At 43.5% G+C, this 17,420-nt stretch overlaps 1 protein-coding gene across 3 annotated transcripts in view; it reads left to right on the top strand.

Annotated features, from left to right (window-relative positions):
- The window catches only part of KLHDC4 (kelch domain containing 4), a 104,875-nt gene that overhangs the window by 64,224 nt on the left and 23,231 nt on the right, over positions 1–17,420 (top strand). For all 3 annotated transcript variants that reach the window (XM_072636279.1, XM_072636276.1, XM_072636278.1), the window contains 2 exons: positions 6,542–6,634; positions 8,755–8,914. In XM_072636279.1, the coding sequence (XP_072492380.1) occupies positions 6,542–6,634; positions 8,755–8,914 (253 nt within the window). The remainder of the gene's footprint in view (positions 1–6,541; positions 6,635–8,754; positions 8,915–17,420) is intronic.

Genomic DNA, 17,420 nt, shown 5'->3' with positions numbered 1-17,420 from the left:
TGAATGAGAGAATTCCTATAACAGACCAAAATGTAATACAGAAGAAAATGATCTGCTCCATTCTGCAGTTGAATTCCGTGGTTCTTTCTCTGGATGTTGGAGGCATTTTGCCTTAAAAAACCATTGGGAATTTTTTAGGTCCTTGCATTGCAATGAAGTTCTAAGTCTACCAGAAAAAACTCTTGCACACTGTGGTTGTTGCTGTGTACAGAGTTCTCCTGGTTCTGCTCCTTTCCCTCAGCATCAGATCATATAAGTCTTTCCAGGCCTCTCTGAAGTCTTCCTGTTCATCATTTCTTATAGCACAATAGTATACCATTACGTTCATATGCCACAACTTATTCAGCCATTCCCCAGTTGATGGGCATCCTAGTTTTTGGCCACCACAAAGAAAGCTACTATAAATATTTTTGTACATGTGGGACCCTTTCCCATTTTTATGATCTTTTTTTGCTGAATCAAAGGGTATGCACATTTTTGTAGGCCTTTGGGCATAGTTCCAAATTGCTCTCCAGAATGGTTGGATCAGTTCACAGCTCCACCAACAGTGAATTAGTGTTCCAACTCTCCCACATATTCTCCAACATTTATCATCTTCCTGTTCTGTCATGTTTGCCAATCTGATAGGTGTGATGTGGTGTCTCAGAGTTGTTTTTATTTGCATCTCTAATCAGTAGTGATTTAGAACATTTTTTCATATGCCTATAGATATCTTTAATTTCTTCCTCTGAAAACTGCCTGTTCCTATCCTTTGACCATTTATCAATTGGGAAATGACTTGTATTCTTGTACATTTGATTCAGTTCTCTATGTATTTTAGAAATGAAGCCTTTATCACAGATACTAGTTGCCAAAATTCTTTCCCAATTTTTTGCTTCCCTCCTAATACCACATAGAACTTAAAAAAAAAAAGTTTATTGATAACTTTTGGTTTATACCATCATCATTTCCTTGATGTACAGCTTCCTCTCCCTTAATCTCCCTAGAACCCTCTCTTGTAATAAAGAAAAGAGTTAAGGGGGAGAAGCCAAGATGGTGGAGTAGAAGGATACACATACCCTAGCTCCAAACCCACAGCCCATAAAGTGCCTGTAAAAAAGAACTCCCAACAAATTCGGGAGCAGCAGAAGCCACAGAACAACAGAGCAGAGGAGATTTCTGTTCCAGAGTTCCAGAGAGACCTGAAAAACTGATGCGGGAGGGGGAGGAGGTCCGTCACCCACCGGACCTGGAGCAGAGCCCAGCCCTGCGTTGGCCTCTCGGCACCGAGGGGAGCAGATCTGAGCAAGCTTCAGGGACAGAATCTCCAGCAGCAGCGCAGGTCCCTCCACCCATAGATGCCAAATGTCAGTGAGAGAGTCTTTTTGGCTGGTGAGAGGGGAGTGGGCTGTCCCCATAACTCAGGCCCCCTTGGGAGGCAGCAGCGGAGGCAGCAGCAGACAGGGGCTCCCAAAGCAGGTAGGAGCCCGGATCCATTGTTGAAGGTCTCTGCATAAACCACCTGAAAGAACTAAGCCCCGTGTGGCGGCCCTGCCCCTACCCGAGCACCTGAACTTAATCTCACACTGAATAGCAGCCCCGCCCTGGCCAAAAGCCCTGAGGCTGGGGAGCACCATTTGAATCTCAGACCCCAAGCACTGGCTGGGAGGATCTGGAGACATGGTGGGTGTGGATAGGACACTCAAAAGTCAAGTAACTGGCTAGGAAAATGCCCAAAAAAGAGGGGGAAGAAAAATAAGACCATAGAAGGTTACTTTCTTGGTGAACAGGTGTCTCCTCCCATCCTTTCAGATGAGAAAGAACAATGCTTACCATCAGGGAAAGACATAGAAATCAAGGCTTCTGTATCCCAAACATCCAAAATAAATATTCAGTGGGCTCAGGCCATGGAAGAGCTCAAAAAGGATTTTGAAAATCAAGTTAGAGAGGTGGAGGAAAAACTGGGAAGAGAAATGAGAGAGATGCAAGAAAAGCATGAAAAGCAGGTCAACACCTTGCTAAAGGAGACCCCAAAAAATGCTGAAGAAAATGACACCTTGAAAAATAGGCTAACCCAATTGGCAGAAGAGGTTCCAAAAGCCAATGAGGACAAGAATGCTTTAAAAAGCAGAATTAGCCATATGGAAAAGGAGGTTCAAAAGCTCACTGAAGAAAATAGATCTTTAAAAATTAGAATGGAACAGTTGGAGGCTAATGACTTTATGAGAAACCAAGAAATCACAAAACAAAACCAAAAGAATGAAAAAATGGAAGATAATGTGAAATATCTCATTGGAAAAACAACTGACCTGGAAAATAGATCCAGGAGAGACAATTTTAAAATTATGGGACTACCTGAAAGCCATTGATCAAAAAGAGAGCCTAGACATCATCTTTCATGAAATTATCAAGGAAAACTGCCCTGAGATTCTAGAACCAGAGGGCAAAATAAGTATTGAAAGAATCCACCGATCACCACTGGAAAGAGGTCCAAAAAGAGAAACTCCTAGGAACATTGTGGCCAAATTCCAGAGTTCCCTGGTCAAGGAGAAAATATTGCAAGCAGCTAGAAAGAAACAATTCAAGTACTGTGGAAATATAATCAGAATAACACAAGATGTAGCAGCTTCTACATTAAGGGATGGAAGGGCATGGAATATGATATTCCAGAAGTCAAAGGAACTAGGACTAAAACCAAGAATCACCTACCCAGCAAAACTGAGTATAATACTTCAGGGGAGAAAATGGTCATTCAATGAAATAGAGGACTTTCAAGCATTCTTGAGGAAAAGACCAGAGCTGAAAAGTAAATTTGACCTTCAAACACAAGAATGAAGAGAAGTATGAAAAGGTAAACAGCAAGGAGAACTCATAAGGGACTTACTAAAATTGAACTGTTTATATTCCTACATGGAAAGAAAATATTTGTAACTCTTGAAACTTTTCAGTATCTGGGTAGTGGGTGGGATTACACACACACACATGCACACACGCACACACACACAGAGACAGCACAGAGTGAATTGAATAGGATGGGATCATATCTTAAAAAAATGAAATTAAGGGGTGAGAGAGAAATATATTGGGAGGAGAAAGGGAGAAATGGAATGGGGCAAATTATCTCTCATAAAAGAGGCAAGCAAAAGACTTTTTAGTGGAGGGAAAAAGAGGGGAGGTGAGAGAAAAACATGAAGTTTACTCTCATCACATTCGACTAAAGGAAGGAATAAAATGCACACTCATTTTGGTATGAAAACCTATCTTACAATACAGGAAAGTGGGGGAGAAGGGGATAAGCAGGGTGGGGGATGATGGAAGGGAGGGCAGTGGGAGGAGGGAACAATTTGAAGTCAACACTCTTGGGGAGGGACAGGATCAAAAGAGAGAATAGAAGCAATGGAGGGCAGGATAGGATGGAGGGAAATATAGTTAGTCTTATGCAACACGACTATTATGGAAGTCATTTGGAAAACTACACAGATATGGCCTTCCAAAGGGAATGGGTGGGGAGGGAGGGAGGAAGAGAAGTTGGAACTCAGAGTTTTAGGAACAGCTGTTGAGTTCTGTTCTTGCTACTAGGAAATAAGAAATACAGGTAAAGGGGTATAGAAAGTTATCTGGCCCTACAGGACAAAAGAGAAGATGGGGAAAAAGGAAGGGAGGGATGATAGAAGAGAGGGCAGATTGGTGATAGGGGCAATTAGAATGCTCGGTGTTTTGGGGTGGGGGGAGGGGACAAATGGGGAGAAAATTTGGAACCCAAAATTTTGTGAAAATGAATGTTAAAAGTTAAATAGATAAATTTGAAAGCAAAAAAATAAAAAATGAGGAGGGTTGGACAAGTTGCCCTTTAAGGTCCATTCAAGTTCTAACTGTATGATCCTATGACCCTATTTAAATCCCAGATCATATATTTAGATATGGAAGGAACCTGGAGATCATCTAGTCCAATTTCCTCATTTGAGGAAAATGAGTGGCCAAAAAGTTAAGTGATTCCCACAGGTTACAAAGGTGGTAAGTTGCAGAGCCAGAATATGAGCATACTTCATAGGTTCATACTTACCATCTATCTGTGAGATCCTGGGAAAGTAACTACATCTCTCTTTGTCTCATCTATAAAATGCAACTGAACTAGATGACTTTTAAGTCCCTTCCTACTCCAAATGAGATGGTCACCCAACTTCTGTTTAAACATGTTCAGTTATAGAAAGCTTACTAGTTCCTAGGTTCAGCCCATTATAACAGTTGAACATATAGGATTACTAGAAAGTAACTTCTTATGAAATTCTGAATGACCGCTGATGTCATCAGTTTGGGTACTTCTCCTACCAATATAGGTCACCACTTGTTATCCTAAAGAACTCAATACCATTTTACTGTACATTCTTAATAGAGGACTTGGTCCAATAAAATGAAAAAAAAAAAAGAAAAGAGTTAAGTGAAACTAATAAGCATAAGCATTTACTAAGCACTTCCTGTATACCTGGCACTGTGCTGAGCATGGGTGATACAAATACATACAAAAAAAAAAAGGTAGTCCCGAACATTTCCAAAGGACTCAGGCTGCAAAATGCTGTCCACATCCAGAGAAATAACTATGGAGACTGTTTTGTGTTATGTTTGGTTTTGTTTTTCTCCCATTCATTTTAATTCTTCTATGCAACATGATTAATGTGAAAATGTGTTTAATAGGAATGTATGTGTAGAGCCCACATAAGATTTCAGGCTGCCTTGCGGAGGGAGGAGGAGAAAATTTGGTGCTTTTGGAAGCAATCACTGAAAACTGAAAACAAATTAATAAATAAATTGGAGGGGATAACAATAAAGTAATCTACAAAAATTAAAAAAAGGACAATCCCTGCCCTCAAAGAGCTTGCATTCTAACAGAGAAAGACAAACACATAAAAGGGAGTTGAGCAGGGTGTGGCTTGTTCGGAGCACAGGGCCCAAGTGCAGAAAATCAGGAGACACAACTTGGGAAAGGAATGGAGGCTGGCCAGTCAGGCTCCTCTACAAAATAGGCACGCCGGCCCCTCCCCTCCGTCCCCAGAGTAGCTGAGTGGGGCATCCTTACAGCCACCGTGGATGGCTCAGGGAGAAGACTAAATCCGAACACTTACAGCATTCTCTGTCACTGTCCACTTCCTCCTCCTCCTCCTCCACAGTCCTGGCATCTCTTTTCCAGGACTGAAACTGTTGACAGTCAGAGTTCAGTTGCCTTCTCATTATTGTGATGTTTGTTTTCTTTGCTTCGTGTCAGTTCGTAGGATTCTTCCCATGTTTCTTTGACTCACTTATGATCTTTGTTTTTTATGGAGCAATAACATTCCTTTCCATTACTTTGCTACACATTGTTCAGCTATTTCACAGTCCATGGGGCACACTTTTTATTTCTAGTTTTTTGAGGACAAAAAGAAATATTTTCATGTTACTAAGTTGGGGGTTGTGGCAGATGTGTGAATGTGTGATAGCAGATGTTTCTAAAGAACTTTATATGCATAGTTCCATAGATTTAGAGCTGAAAGGGACCTTGGACGTTAAGTTCTGCCCTCTCATTTTACAGATGAGTAAATGACCTGAGAGAAGTGACCTGTTCAGGATTATGCCTCTTGTAAATGTTTAGAGCAAGATATTGACACAAATCATGGTCCTCCTGAGTCAAGGACTCCAAGGTCCTTGGAGATCTTCCTGACTCCAGGTTCAGCTCCCTGTCTGTGGCACCATTCCTATAAAGTAGTAGTACTATCCACATTTTACAGATAGGAAATCTGAGACTCAGAAAGGCTGAACCCATGGTTCCACAGGTTTAGAGAACTTACTGAGAAGAAGTCTCTCTGCCAATGCAAGTGATGCATTCTCTGTAGAATTTGAGAATCTTAAAAGGGTTGCCTGGAGCAGAGGTGGGGATTTAATTAAATGTAATAAAAAGATTTGTTCTGTGAAGCATGGATTCAATCAAAGGGCTGTACTTGAGGACCTAGAGGGCCACCTGTGGCCTTAAAGCCTCAGGTTCCCCCGACCGTGGCCTAGAGTAAGGGTCTTCAGATTAAGGTGTGGGTGATCTCTCTCCCTTCATATTCCCCCCACTCCCTGAAAGTTGTTTTCACATTTTAACTTTTAAATAAAGTTTTATTGTATTTAAAAAACATTTTTAGTTCTGGGGCAATACAAAACATGAGCAGCTGAATTTGACCCTTGGACTCTTCTGACTTAAAGCACTGAGAGGTTAAAAAGTTATATGATTTGTCTGGGGTTACACAGGCTGGATTTGAACTTAGGTCTTTCTGACTTTAGGCCAGTACTCTACCCACTACATCTTCTAGCTGCCCAAGGTGAGTGACCTATTCTGGGTCTGATAGCCAGTGTGTATCAGAAGCAATGTCTGAACCTACTTCTTCCTGACTTAGAGGCTGGCTTTCTCTCCACTATGCTACACTGAATGTGAGAACTCAAGGAATTACTGAGAAAATGGGAAATGATATGAGAAACAGTCATTTATACTAAAAACTTAACAAACAGAAATTCCTAGATGAGCTCACCCTTCCTGTTTATTGTATTTCAGGGCAACAGGGGGGCCTTCAGGCAGGAGTGGGCATCGAATGGTGCCTTGGAAGAGACAATTAATCATCTTTGGTGGATTCCATGAGAGTACAAGGTTGGTATTAAAGGCTAAGAATTAATTCTGTGAATATGCTATTTTCTCCTGGTTTTGTTCCCTGATGAACCAATATTATTAGCTAGCTCTTTCCTCCCAGACTCCTGGTTCTGTTCTTTAATTTCAAGGAAAATAGTTTCTTTTGATTGGAGCAGTAGGGCCCCACTAGACATTATGGGAAGAATCATTCTGAGCTGAAAGAACCATAAAATCTCAAAGGTAGCAGGGACCTCAGAGGCCAGCCCAGCCATCCCCTGCTAAGCAGAAATTCCTTTTATAGCATCCCTACAGGGGATGTTCTCTGAATGCCATTGGAAGACCTCCAGTATGGGGGAATCTCATGTTCAATGAGATGGAAAGATTCTCACAAGAATCTTTTTCTCTAGTGATGCTTTAAGGGAAACATTGTAAAGCCAATCACAGTAGCACACCTGAGGACTGCTTCTATGAATGATTTTAAGTCCCTAATCATATAGTATAATGAACTCTCTTATTTATTTAGCAATAAACTAAACATTGTTCAGTAAAGCATAACATTCGTAGCAAAACTAAGCATGGTTCAGTGAAGTATAACATTCATAGAAATGTCCTTAAGCAAAATGTATCATGTAATATATATACGTATCTCATAACACTTGGTATGTCATATGGCACATAGCACATATCATTGCATCCCCAAAGTGAGGCTGGGGGTCCCAGCCTGGGGTCTTCCCTAGTATGAGGCATCCTTAAGGGGTAGCAAAAAATACCACACCATCCACCCCTAGGTCACCGTGAGAACAATCTCCTTAATCAGTACACAGTATCCAAGTAAAGTCCTCTCTCCACGCTCCTCCTCTGGCTTCTCTCTGTATACCAACTGCTCCCTGCTCTTGCCTGGGTTCATACGCAAGCAGCTCTCTGCTCCTGCTCCTTATTTCCGCTCATGGGAACTGTTCCCCTCCAAACTCTTCCTGCTTCTTCCTGACAGCAGGCTCCAGAAGCTTCTGCCCACAGCTTCTGTTTCTAGGAAAACAGTTTAACAGGGCTGTAATAATATTTATACACATTATTAGTGCCATCATCTCAGTTCATTCATAAAGACCAACAGACAGGGTCTCTGTCTGAGGAATCAACACAGATCAACAGACAGCCTTGTGAGACTGGAAAGGTGGGTTGGGACCAGGCTGTGTCAAATAGATGAGCTTATGTTTTGCCGTAAGGGCCAGAAGGAGCTGCTCTAGCTCACTGAGGAGCAGGTTCCCAGTCTGCACTTGGGGAAAAGTGCTTTGTCAAGTGTGTGAATGATGTATGGGAGTAGGAAGTGACTTAAGACAAGGAGATAAGTGAGAAGGCTGCTGCAGTAAGCAAAGCACAAGGGTGTGATGGCAGCCCCAAAGGAACTGTCCAGCCTTTCTTCTGCTGCTCCTGTGCTCCCAGCTTACTGCTCAACCAAATGTGTCCTAGGCAAAGTAGAGCTTCCCCGTTACCCTGGTGCAGTCTTGGAACTGGTCCTTCTTCAGCTCCCCATATTCTCCTCTTTTCCTTCTAGTTGGGTTCTTTCTTTAACCCTTGCCTTGAGGGAGCTTTTTCAGACGCTCTGGTCCTAAGGGAAGCTAGTGGCTTTGACAGTCAGACTTGGCCGTCGCATTCTTTATTGATAAGCTACTCAAACCTTAGCTTTTGCTCCTTCCTTCATCCCTCTAGAATGAGGAGTGCCATTATCACCTCGCTGTAAATAACTTCTTTCTGGCTTATACTGTTAACATATGTGACTTGTATGAAGTACTGCTCATGCTGGTCTAGTGTAGTTAGTGGTAAGTTACTGTTCTGAAAACTGAGAAACAGAACATTGTTTTCAGGGAAAGCAGGGTGAGTAATTTAATGTTAAGCCTTTTATGCGCTGATGCAGAAGAAGCCCTCTTGTTGCATTTTTTGCCCCGAGTGTCACTCACTTGTGTTTCATGTATCAAGAACACAATTAACTGTAAGGCTGTCAGCTTGACTCTGAAAATGAGACTAGATTATCCTTAAGTTTGCTTTAAAAGTAGCTAATTCTTGACCTTAATTGATTTCTTTTCTAGTGATTAATAGAGTCTTCTCTTTAATGGTTTGTGTTATGTTACTTTTATTTTAACCAGGGATTACATCTATTATAATGATGTGTATGCCTTTAGCCTGGATACGTATACATGGAGTAAGCTCTCTCCATCAGGGACAGGTCCTACACCAAGGTCTGGCTGTCAGATGTCTGTCTCCTCAGAGGGCACCATCATCATCTATGGCGGCTACTCCAAACAGGTAGGAGACCTCATGCAGAAAAGCAGTACCTTTGCTGTAAGGAAAGGCATCTGAAGGGACTTGGCTAATAGCTTTTTTTTTTTTTTTAAGTATTTCTTGTTTACTTCTGAAATCAGTACTAGAAACAGGCAAAACCAGATTCTGTCTATGGCCCTCTCTAGCAGGACGAGTCCTTTGTGAAGCACACATGGAGGCGTGCTGCTGCATTATGAGCCTCTCTCTGACCACCAGAATGCAGGGCCAGAGTTTGAGAGCTGAAGGAACCTCCCTTGTAGGTCTCAGTTTACAGATGGGGAAACCGAGGCCCAGGGGGTTAGGGGACTTAGGGTAACCGAGCAAGCAGCACAGGCCAGGGCTGAAGCCAGGTCATCTGCCTCCAGAGTTGCTGCTCTTTCCGTGATCCATCTTGTTTCCCTCCAACAGTGATGGCAGGCCTTCACTCTTACAGCCTTTTGATTTCTGAAGCTCAGCCTCTCTGCTCTTAAAAGGTCCTAGAAGCTGATGACATCAAATAGTTATTTCTGGTAGATAAAATACCTTGTGGTGCTGGAACACTTGGATCTGAAATCCTGGGCAGCCTGTGGCACATGGGCAGAGGACTTGAACTTGGAGGCAGGGAGATCTGAATTCAGATCCTGCCCCAGTCACTACCTGGCTCTCTGACACTGGGCAGGTGACTTCCCCTCTATTTGCCTCCTGTTTCCTCCTATACAAAATGAGATGGCAATAGCAACTCTCCTCTTGGGATGTACTGAGAATAGATTTGAAAAATACTTTGCAAACCTTAAAGGACTGTGATTATGATCATCGTTAAGAGTATGATCTGGTTTTCTTATGAAGTCTTCTGTCTTTGGAGGTTTTCAAATTAAAGGACAGACATCTTTCTGGCATTGTCAGGGTTGGGTTAGGGTGGAAGTAAATCTCTTGAGGCCTCTAGAGACCTTTTAATCGTAGGGGCTTGTCCCATATAATCCTAAAATCACAGAACCGGCCAGGGTGGAAAGGCCTCTGAGGTTAATTAATCCACCCCACACCTGAATGTACACAGTTTCTCTGCATCCTCAGCCACAGTTTATCTGCTCTGCATTTGAGAACTACTGGGACAGGGAGCCCCTTCCCCTTCTTAATAGCTCTCATTATGAGGAAGCTTTTGCTTGTGTTACACTGAAATCTGCCTGGCGGCAGCTTCTAACCACAACTCCTGTAGGACCAGGCAGAACAAGGCTAACTTCTCTTCTCCAGGGCCATACTGAAAATACTTGAAGATAGCCCCTGTGCCTCTCCCAAATCTTGTCTTCTCTCTACTTCCCCAGTTCCTTAAACCGATGGTACCTGTGACCCATTGCATGCTGTCCTCTCCGTGTCCTGGTCCCTTTTCCCCAATTTGTCATATGCTGACTTGTCAGGTGTCTTCCTAAAAGGTGGTGCCCATAGCTGTACACAGCGCCTTCCTCAAGGCTGAGGGTGACACACTCCTCACCTCCATGTTCTGAGTACCACAGCCTGGTTAGTGCAGAGGAAAATCCAGTGGCCAGTAGAGAGCCCTGGATGAAGTCGGACAGTTATCATTTACTGGATGTGATTAAATACATTTGTCTCTTTCTCAAAGATAAACGTTACATTAAAAGTGTGAGGTTGTTACTGCTACCCTTTTCCTGACCTGGCCCTCTTTCCTTTCCTCTGACTTCTATGGCAGAGATCCTTACCTAATATAACCAGATCTGGGGGCTCCATGAACTTGGGTTATGAAAAAAAGTCTTTATTTTCACTAATCTCTGGTTTCCTTTGTGTCCTATGCATTTTACTTTAGGTATTTAAAAACATGATTTTGAGAAGTGGTCCACAGACTTCATCAAACTGAGTTATACAATAGAGGTTAAGAATTCCTCTTCTCAAGAGAAAGAGCATTTTTATGTTTTCTGGGTAGTTGTATAGAGAAAGAATGTACCAGTTATTTTCAGAGTGATGTGTGTATGTGGGATGTGTGTGTGCATATATGCACCTGTGTGGGGGATATGTCTGTGTGTGTGATTTGGGTGCTTATGTGTAGGTGTGGGATGTGTGTGTGTGATTTGGGTGCTTATGCGTGTGTGTAGGGTATGTGTGTGTGTGGATTTGGGTGCTTATGTGTAGGTGTGGGATGTGTGTGTGAGTGTGATTTGGGTGCTTATGTGGGTGTAGGGTATGTGTGTGTATGTGATTTGGGTGTTTATGTATAGGTGTGGGGTGTATGTGATTTGGGTGCTTACGTATAGATGTGGGATGTTGTGTGTGTGTGTGATTTGGGTGCTTATGTGTGGGTGTAGGGTGTGTGGGTGTGATTTGTGTGCTTATGTGTAGGTATGGGATGTGTGTGTGTGAGATTTGGGTGCTTATGTATAGGTGTGGGATATGTGTGTGTGTGATTTGTGTATTTTTGTGTTGGTGTGGTATGTGTATGTGTGATTTAGGTGCTTACGTGTGGGTGTGGGGTGTGCGTGTGTGACTTGGGTGCTTATGTGTGGGTGTGGGATGTGTGTGTGAGAGATTTGGGTGTTTGTGTGTGGGTATGGGATGTGTGTGTGTGCATAGGTAGTGTATGTGTATGTGTAGGTGTGTGGACAGGACACAAAAGGGAAGCACAGAGAAACTCACCATGTCACTCCAGCCTGGGTCACCCAGTTTCCTGGTTGGTCTGATCCAGTTGTTTTTCTTGTCCTCGGTCCTGTTAGTGTTCTTTCTAGCTCCTCTGTAAACATGTCTGGGACTGGAATGTGAGGGCTCTGCTGTTCTTGTTGGGGGGAAACCCAGCTAATTAGAATGATTTTTTGAAATCTCCTGTGTTTTTCTTCTGCTCACGACCCTCCTTCCATTTTCACCTGACATGCCCACGGAATAGCTTTGCTTGCTCAGGTATCTTGACATCCTTTCTTTAAACCTTCATGGCCCTTACTCTTTGCTGCTTGGTTTTGCTTTGTGAGGTGATATTCCTTGTACTTGTCTATCATCCTTCTTTGTAAGATTTTACAAATGAATTCATATTTAAATCTGGTGTTACCTTTGGCCACTCTCTTAGCAATATCCTTCAAAAGCCTGAAACCTTGTTAGCCAGCTTGTTGCTTTTTGGACCCCACTGATCTTCTTGGATGCTTTGCAGGATAAAATTAGGATAGAGTCTGCAGCAGTGTCATTTCCATTGTCCATTTCCCGTTTTTCACTTTTCATTTATTTGGTTAGACATGTTGAAATTCAGGCTTAAATTGCTTCCATTGCCCACTGCATCTTTTTCTCATCCTTCTTCTTGCTTTTTATGAGTCTGTGGTGTGACTGTATGTAGCCCCCCATAGACTATGCTGCCTCTGTAACAAGACTCCTTCTTCGTGTAAAAATATTTGTTCCACTCTGTGGGGTGTTACTTGGTGTTCATCAGGTGTCACACCTGCTGGTTCTCTTCTTGAAGAAAGTTTGTGATACTGTCTAGCTTCTCTATAATTCACAGGCCTCTGGCCTCTCATTCCTTCTTCTGAACCAGGCCTTGCCCATTTTTTGTCCCCTTCCTCACCTTTCTGCACCTCTGTATTGAAGTCCCTTGTGTCACAGTGCATAGCGATTTAATTTGGAAGATCTCATTCAAGTTCTGTGCTTCATCTTCAGCAAAATGTTCGGTGTTGACACATAAGCTGCAGTTATTTTCATGGTAGTCTTTTTGCAAATACATATTGTTAGAACTGCAAGATGTGATGATCAGATATCTCATGAAAAATGTTTCTTTTCACTTTAGAGCATGTTCTAGAACTTGCCCAGCCAGCTCTTTTCTTTGTCCTTGCCTGGGGTCCCTGTGAGCCAGCTTCCTTAGCTCCTGAACTCTTCTTGCTTCTGCTTGGTTACTAAGAAAGCCCAGATTGATAGAGGTCACCGCCTGTAGCAACTACGTCCCTTGGGTGGTCACTGTACAGTGATCTCACATGGAGAGTACCAGTATTCAAATGAAAGTTTGTTAGGATTCTAAAAGCTGTTTATGATTCTTAGCACCCTCTGGCCCAATTCCACCACTTTGTAACTGTCACTACAGATGCAGGAGGGGATCACATAGACCTGAGAACTGTTTTTTTGTTTGTTTTGTTTTTTTGGGTTTTTTGGTTTTTTCCTTTGTTTTATCAGTTGTGGCTAAAAAAATCTTCAGGTGACTAGCCTTCTGGTGATATGCCCATCTGTAGTCAGTTAGGTTGGTCCTCGAGAGAAGAGGTATTTGACTACCAAACTGAAGGTCTACAGAGCCATTGTGCTGAACTCATTATATGCTTGTGAAACATGGACAGTCTACCAGCACCATGCCAGGAAACTGAATCGCTTCCATTTGAACTGTCTTAGGAAGATTCTGAGGATCACGTGGCATGATAAGGTACCAGACACTGAAGTCCTTGCTCAAGTTGAACTGCCAAATATTCAAACTGTGCTTCAGAGAGCACAACTCCGATGGGCTGGCCATGTTGTTTGAATGTAAAATGTATGCTTGCCAAAAAGACCATTTTATGGAGAACTTGGATGGGGCAGGTGATCACATGGTGGCTAGAAGAAATGATACAAGGACACTCTCAAAGTCTCTCTCAAGAACTTTGGATTTGATTGTGCAACATGGGAGACACTGGCACAGGACTGCTCAGGATGGCGTGCCCGCATAAGAAAAGGTACTGTGCTCTTTGAGCAAAGCAAAATTGAGAGCACAAAGTAAATGCAGGATGTGCAAATTTGGGATATCCACCCCAAATATTCACATGGACTGTCTGTGCCCAACCTGTGGTAGAGCATTTTGAGCTCATATTGGTCTGATCAGCCACAGTCGGACAAACAGAAATTTCACTTTACACTGGTGATGTCATTTTGGTCCTCTTCAAAAACAAAGGACAACAACCAATCAACCAACCAACTAGCCCTGGGCAAGATACATACTGAACTGCTCTTAGCCTCCATCTCCTTGTGTGTGAATTGGGATAATAGTGCCTGCTTCAGTGTGGTGTCTGAGAGTCAAAGGAGTTCCTCCATGTGTTTTGCAAACCTTAAAGCATCATTATTATTGTTAGCTCATATTTCTCTCAGAGATTGGAGAACAGTCAGAACTGTTAAGCAGCTGTGAGTCTGTGGGCAGGGAGAGCCACTGAGGCTCTCTTGTCACTGTTTGTAGCTCAGGAGAATCTGGGCCTTTTCTGGATTGGTTTATCAGAGATTGAGTTTCCTCTGGAGAGTTTCTGAATTCTAACCCTCCCCTTTGCCTTCCAGAAAATGGAAGCTCATCTCATGTTCTAGAGCCAATGTGCCAGTGGATTTGCCAATGGCTTAAAGCTAATAAAGCCTTTCTGAATATTTTGGCAACAGAGAAAAAACAATATTTTTAATTTGATTGGAAGCTATTGCAAAATGTACCATATATAATGATTTGTAATACTAGGTTTAGAGGTACCTACTGATAAATATGGTAAATAGTTAAGGTGATACTCTTTGCATCTTTAATTGAAATAGTCCATTATCCAGTGTGATGGCTGTCTGCCAGGTATGTTAACATCCAGGGACACTGGCCTCCTTGCTGCTTTTGGCATGGGATGTTCCATCTCTTGACTCTGTGCTGGTGGAGTGGCTATCCTCATGCCTGTATGGCTCTCCCTCCTGGCTTTCCTGGCTTCCTTCAAAAAGCCCACATCCCCCTTCTGCAGAAGACCATTTCCCTGTCTCTTTGGCTGATAATGCCTTCCCACCTACTTGATATCCATTTTGTGTGTACGTAGGTATTACATGTAGTCTTTCTCTTACACATGAGTTCCATGAGGTTGGGGCCTGTTTTTGCCTTCCTTTGTATCCCTAGCCCTTCATTCAGTGCCTCATCCATAGGAAGCATTAATAAATGCGTTTTGACAGTTGAACTGACTGCTCATCCCCTCTGCCTCCTGCCTTTCTCCTTCTCCCACTTTCTTCAGCTTTGGGGCTGTTTCCCCCATGCTGTAGCCATCATGACAGAGAGCAGAGAAGGCAAACACTGATGTACATGGGGAACATTGCCACAATTGCTCCACCCTCTGAAATTTAGCTTTGTTCTTGTTTCAACACAGACCCACACTGAGTGCCATCAGTCACCAAGACATCATTTCAGTTGTGCTGTTGGTTCAGCAATTGAGTCAGAAAGGAGGAAAAGAGACTTGGGCTACCCAGAGCCTACAAGTTAAGAGATGTGTTGCCACTTGAGAATGAGAAATTGCTGGGGCTGGGAGGAGTCAGTACTATCTCTGAGCTGCAGGAACCATGTGTTGCAGGACACCCAGGCTTGGTTCCTGATGCCACACACTTGGTGTGAGGCTCACTGAAGGATGTTCCTTTTTGGGAAAGAGGAAGTGTAAAAACCTCTCGACAGCCCCATGCCCCATTAAATAATTTGATTCTGAATCACAATAGGCCCTTGAACTCTCAGCTCCCCCTGGCAAGGACTCTTGTCCTTTTTTTTTTTTTTTTTTTTGAAAGAACTATTTTCTTCAGTGAGCTTTTGGACCTCCTTTTCCATTTGGCTAATTCTGCTTTTGAAAGCATTCTTCTCCTCATTGGCTTTTTGAACCTCTTTTGCCAATTGAGTTAGCCTATTTTTCAAGGTGTTATTTTCTTCAGCATTTTTTTGGGTCTCCTTTAGCAGGGTGTTTACTTGTTTTTCATGCTTTGCTTGCATGTCACTCATTGCTCTTCCCAGTTTTTCCTCCACCTCTCTAACTTGATTTTCAAAATCCTTTTTGAGCTCTTCCATGGCCTGAGCCCATTGAGTGGGCTGGGATACAGAAGCCTTGACTTCTGTGTCTTTCCCTGATGGTAAGCATTGTTCTTCCTCATCAGAAAGGAAGGAAGGAAATACCTGTTCACCAAGAAAGTAACCTTCTAAAGTCTTATTACTTTTCCCTTTTCTGGACATTTTCCCCACCAGTGACTTGACTTCTGAATATTCTCTTCACACCCACTTCACCTCCGGATCCTTCCAGCCAGTGCTTGGGGTCTGAGATTCAAATGCTGCTTCCAGCCTCAGGGTTTCGGCAGGGGCGGGGCTGCTATTCAGGGTGAGATCAAGTTCAGCTGCTCAGGTCGGGGCAGGGCCACCTCATGGGCTCAGTTCCCTCCGGGGGTTATGCAGAGACCGTCAACAATGGATCCGAGCTCCTGCCTGCTTGGGGAGTCCCGGTCTGCTCCCACCTCTGCTGCTGCCTCCCGAGGGTGCCTGAGTTATGGGGGCACCCCACTCCCCTCTCAACCCTCCAAAGAGACCCTCTCACCGACCCCCGTCACCTGTGGGTGGAGGGACCCGCGCAGCCGCTGGAGATTCCGTCCCTGAAGCCTGCTCGGATCCGCTCCTCTCGGTGCCGCGCAGCCAAGTCAGGGCTGGGCTCGACTCTGTGTCCGCAGCATGACGGACCTTTTGCGAGAGGTTTGCAGGGCTCTCTGGAACAGAAATCTCCTCTGCTCCACCGTTCTGTGGCCTCTGCTGCTCCAGAATTCGCCGGGAGTTCTTTTTTACAGATATTCTATGGGCTGTGGGTTCAGAGCTAGTGTATGTGTGTCTTTCTACTCCACCATCTTGACTCCGCCCCCCGACTCATCCTTTGATTGACTTAATTTTTTCCAAATCCCAGGAAACAGAAAGACTTTGTGTTTGATCTCAGTCTCTATGTCCCATACACAGTGGATTCTGGATTCCCGTAGCTGAGGGTGCTCTGCCAGTGGTTCAGACTTTGGCCTATGCACATCTTGTCTTCTTGTGTGAGGTTTATCTACATCCTCCTTTAGAGGGTCAGCCCAGGTAGTGCTCCCTTGGACCATTCCTCCTCTGCCCCCTTCTCCATACCAACAACAGCCTGCTGCCTTTTCACATCCCCTCTCTCCAGGGTTGTTCATTGGTAGGCCCCTTCTTACCTGCACACCATCTTTGGTAGTGTGCTACAGCCTCGGGCCACCTGCGGGTGACTTTCCACGGCACAGTCACCTGCACTTTGGATTCTGAACGCTGGGGATTTTGCAGCCATATAACACTACCTAGAAGAATTAAAGGTGATTTACACTTTGGGACTATACTGGGTGTTCAGCATAAACTGAACACTTCAGAGATTCTTGTCTACTCCTTGAACTCACCTCCAAGGGTACTTGAATGAGGGAAGCCCTTTCTTTGCACCTTCTGGGGTGAAACTATAATGCTTTGAGTTTTAAGAGTTTCTGATAGGAAATGGGACCGTGCCAAGTGGGAGGGTTTTATTAAAGAGAGCTAGGCACATAAGGCAGCTAGAAGAGAAAGTAGGGACTGGATTCCTCCCTGTGGAAACCAGTTATTTTCATCCATTAAGGTAAAAATTAGTTGAGACTGTCAGATTAAATATTCCCTCACTTATGAAAAAAGGCATAGAGTGGAGATTGTCCTCTTGCAGCAAAGAGTGTGAACTGGCTTATGTGGTTATTTCAACTGAAACCCTTATAGAAATGAACAGAAGAACATGAAAAATAAATCTGTGTT

Source organism: Notamacropus eugenii, chromosome 1 (genome assembly GCF_028372415.1).
Source record: "Notamacropus eugenii isolate mMacEug1 chromosome 1, mMacEug1.pri_v2, whole genome shotgun sequence".
NCBI classification, from domain to species: domain Eukaryota; kingdom Metazoa; phylum Chordata; class Mammalia; order Diprotodontia; family Macropodidae; genus Notamacropus; species Notamacropus eugenii.
This window is presented reverse-complemented; position numbering and strand designations above follow the sequence as displayed.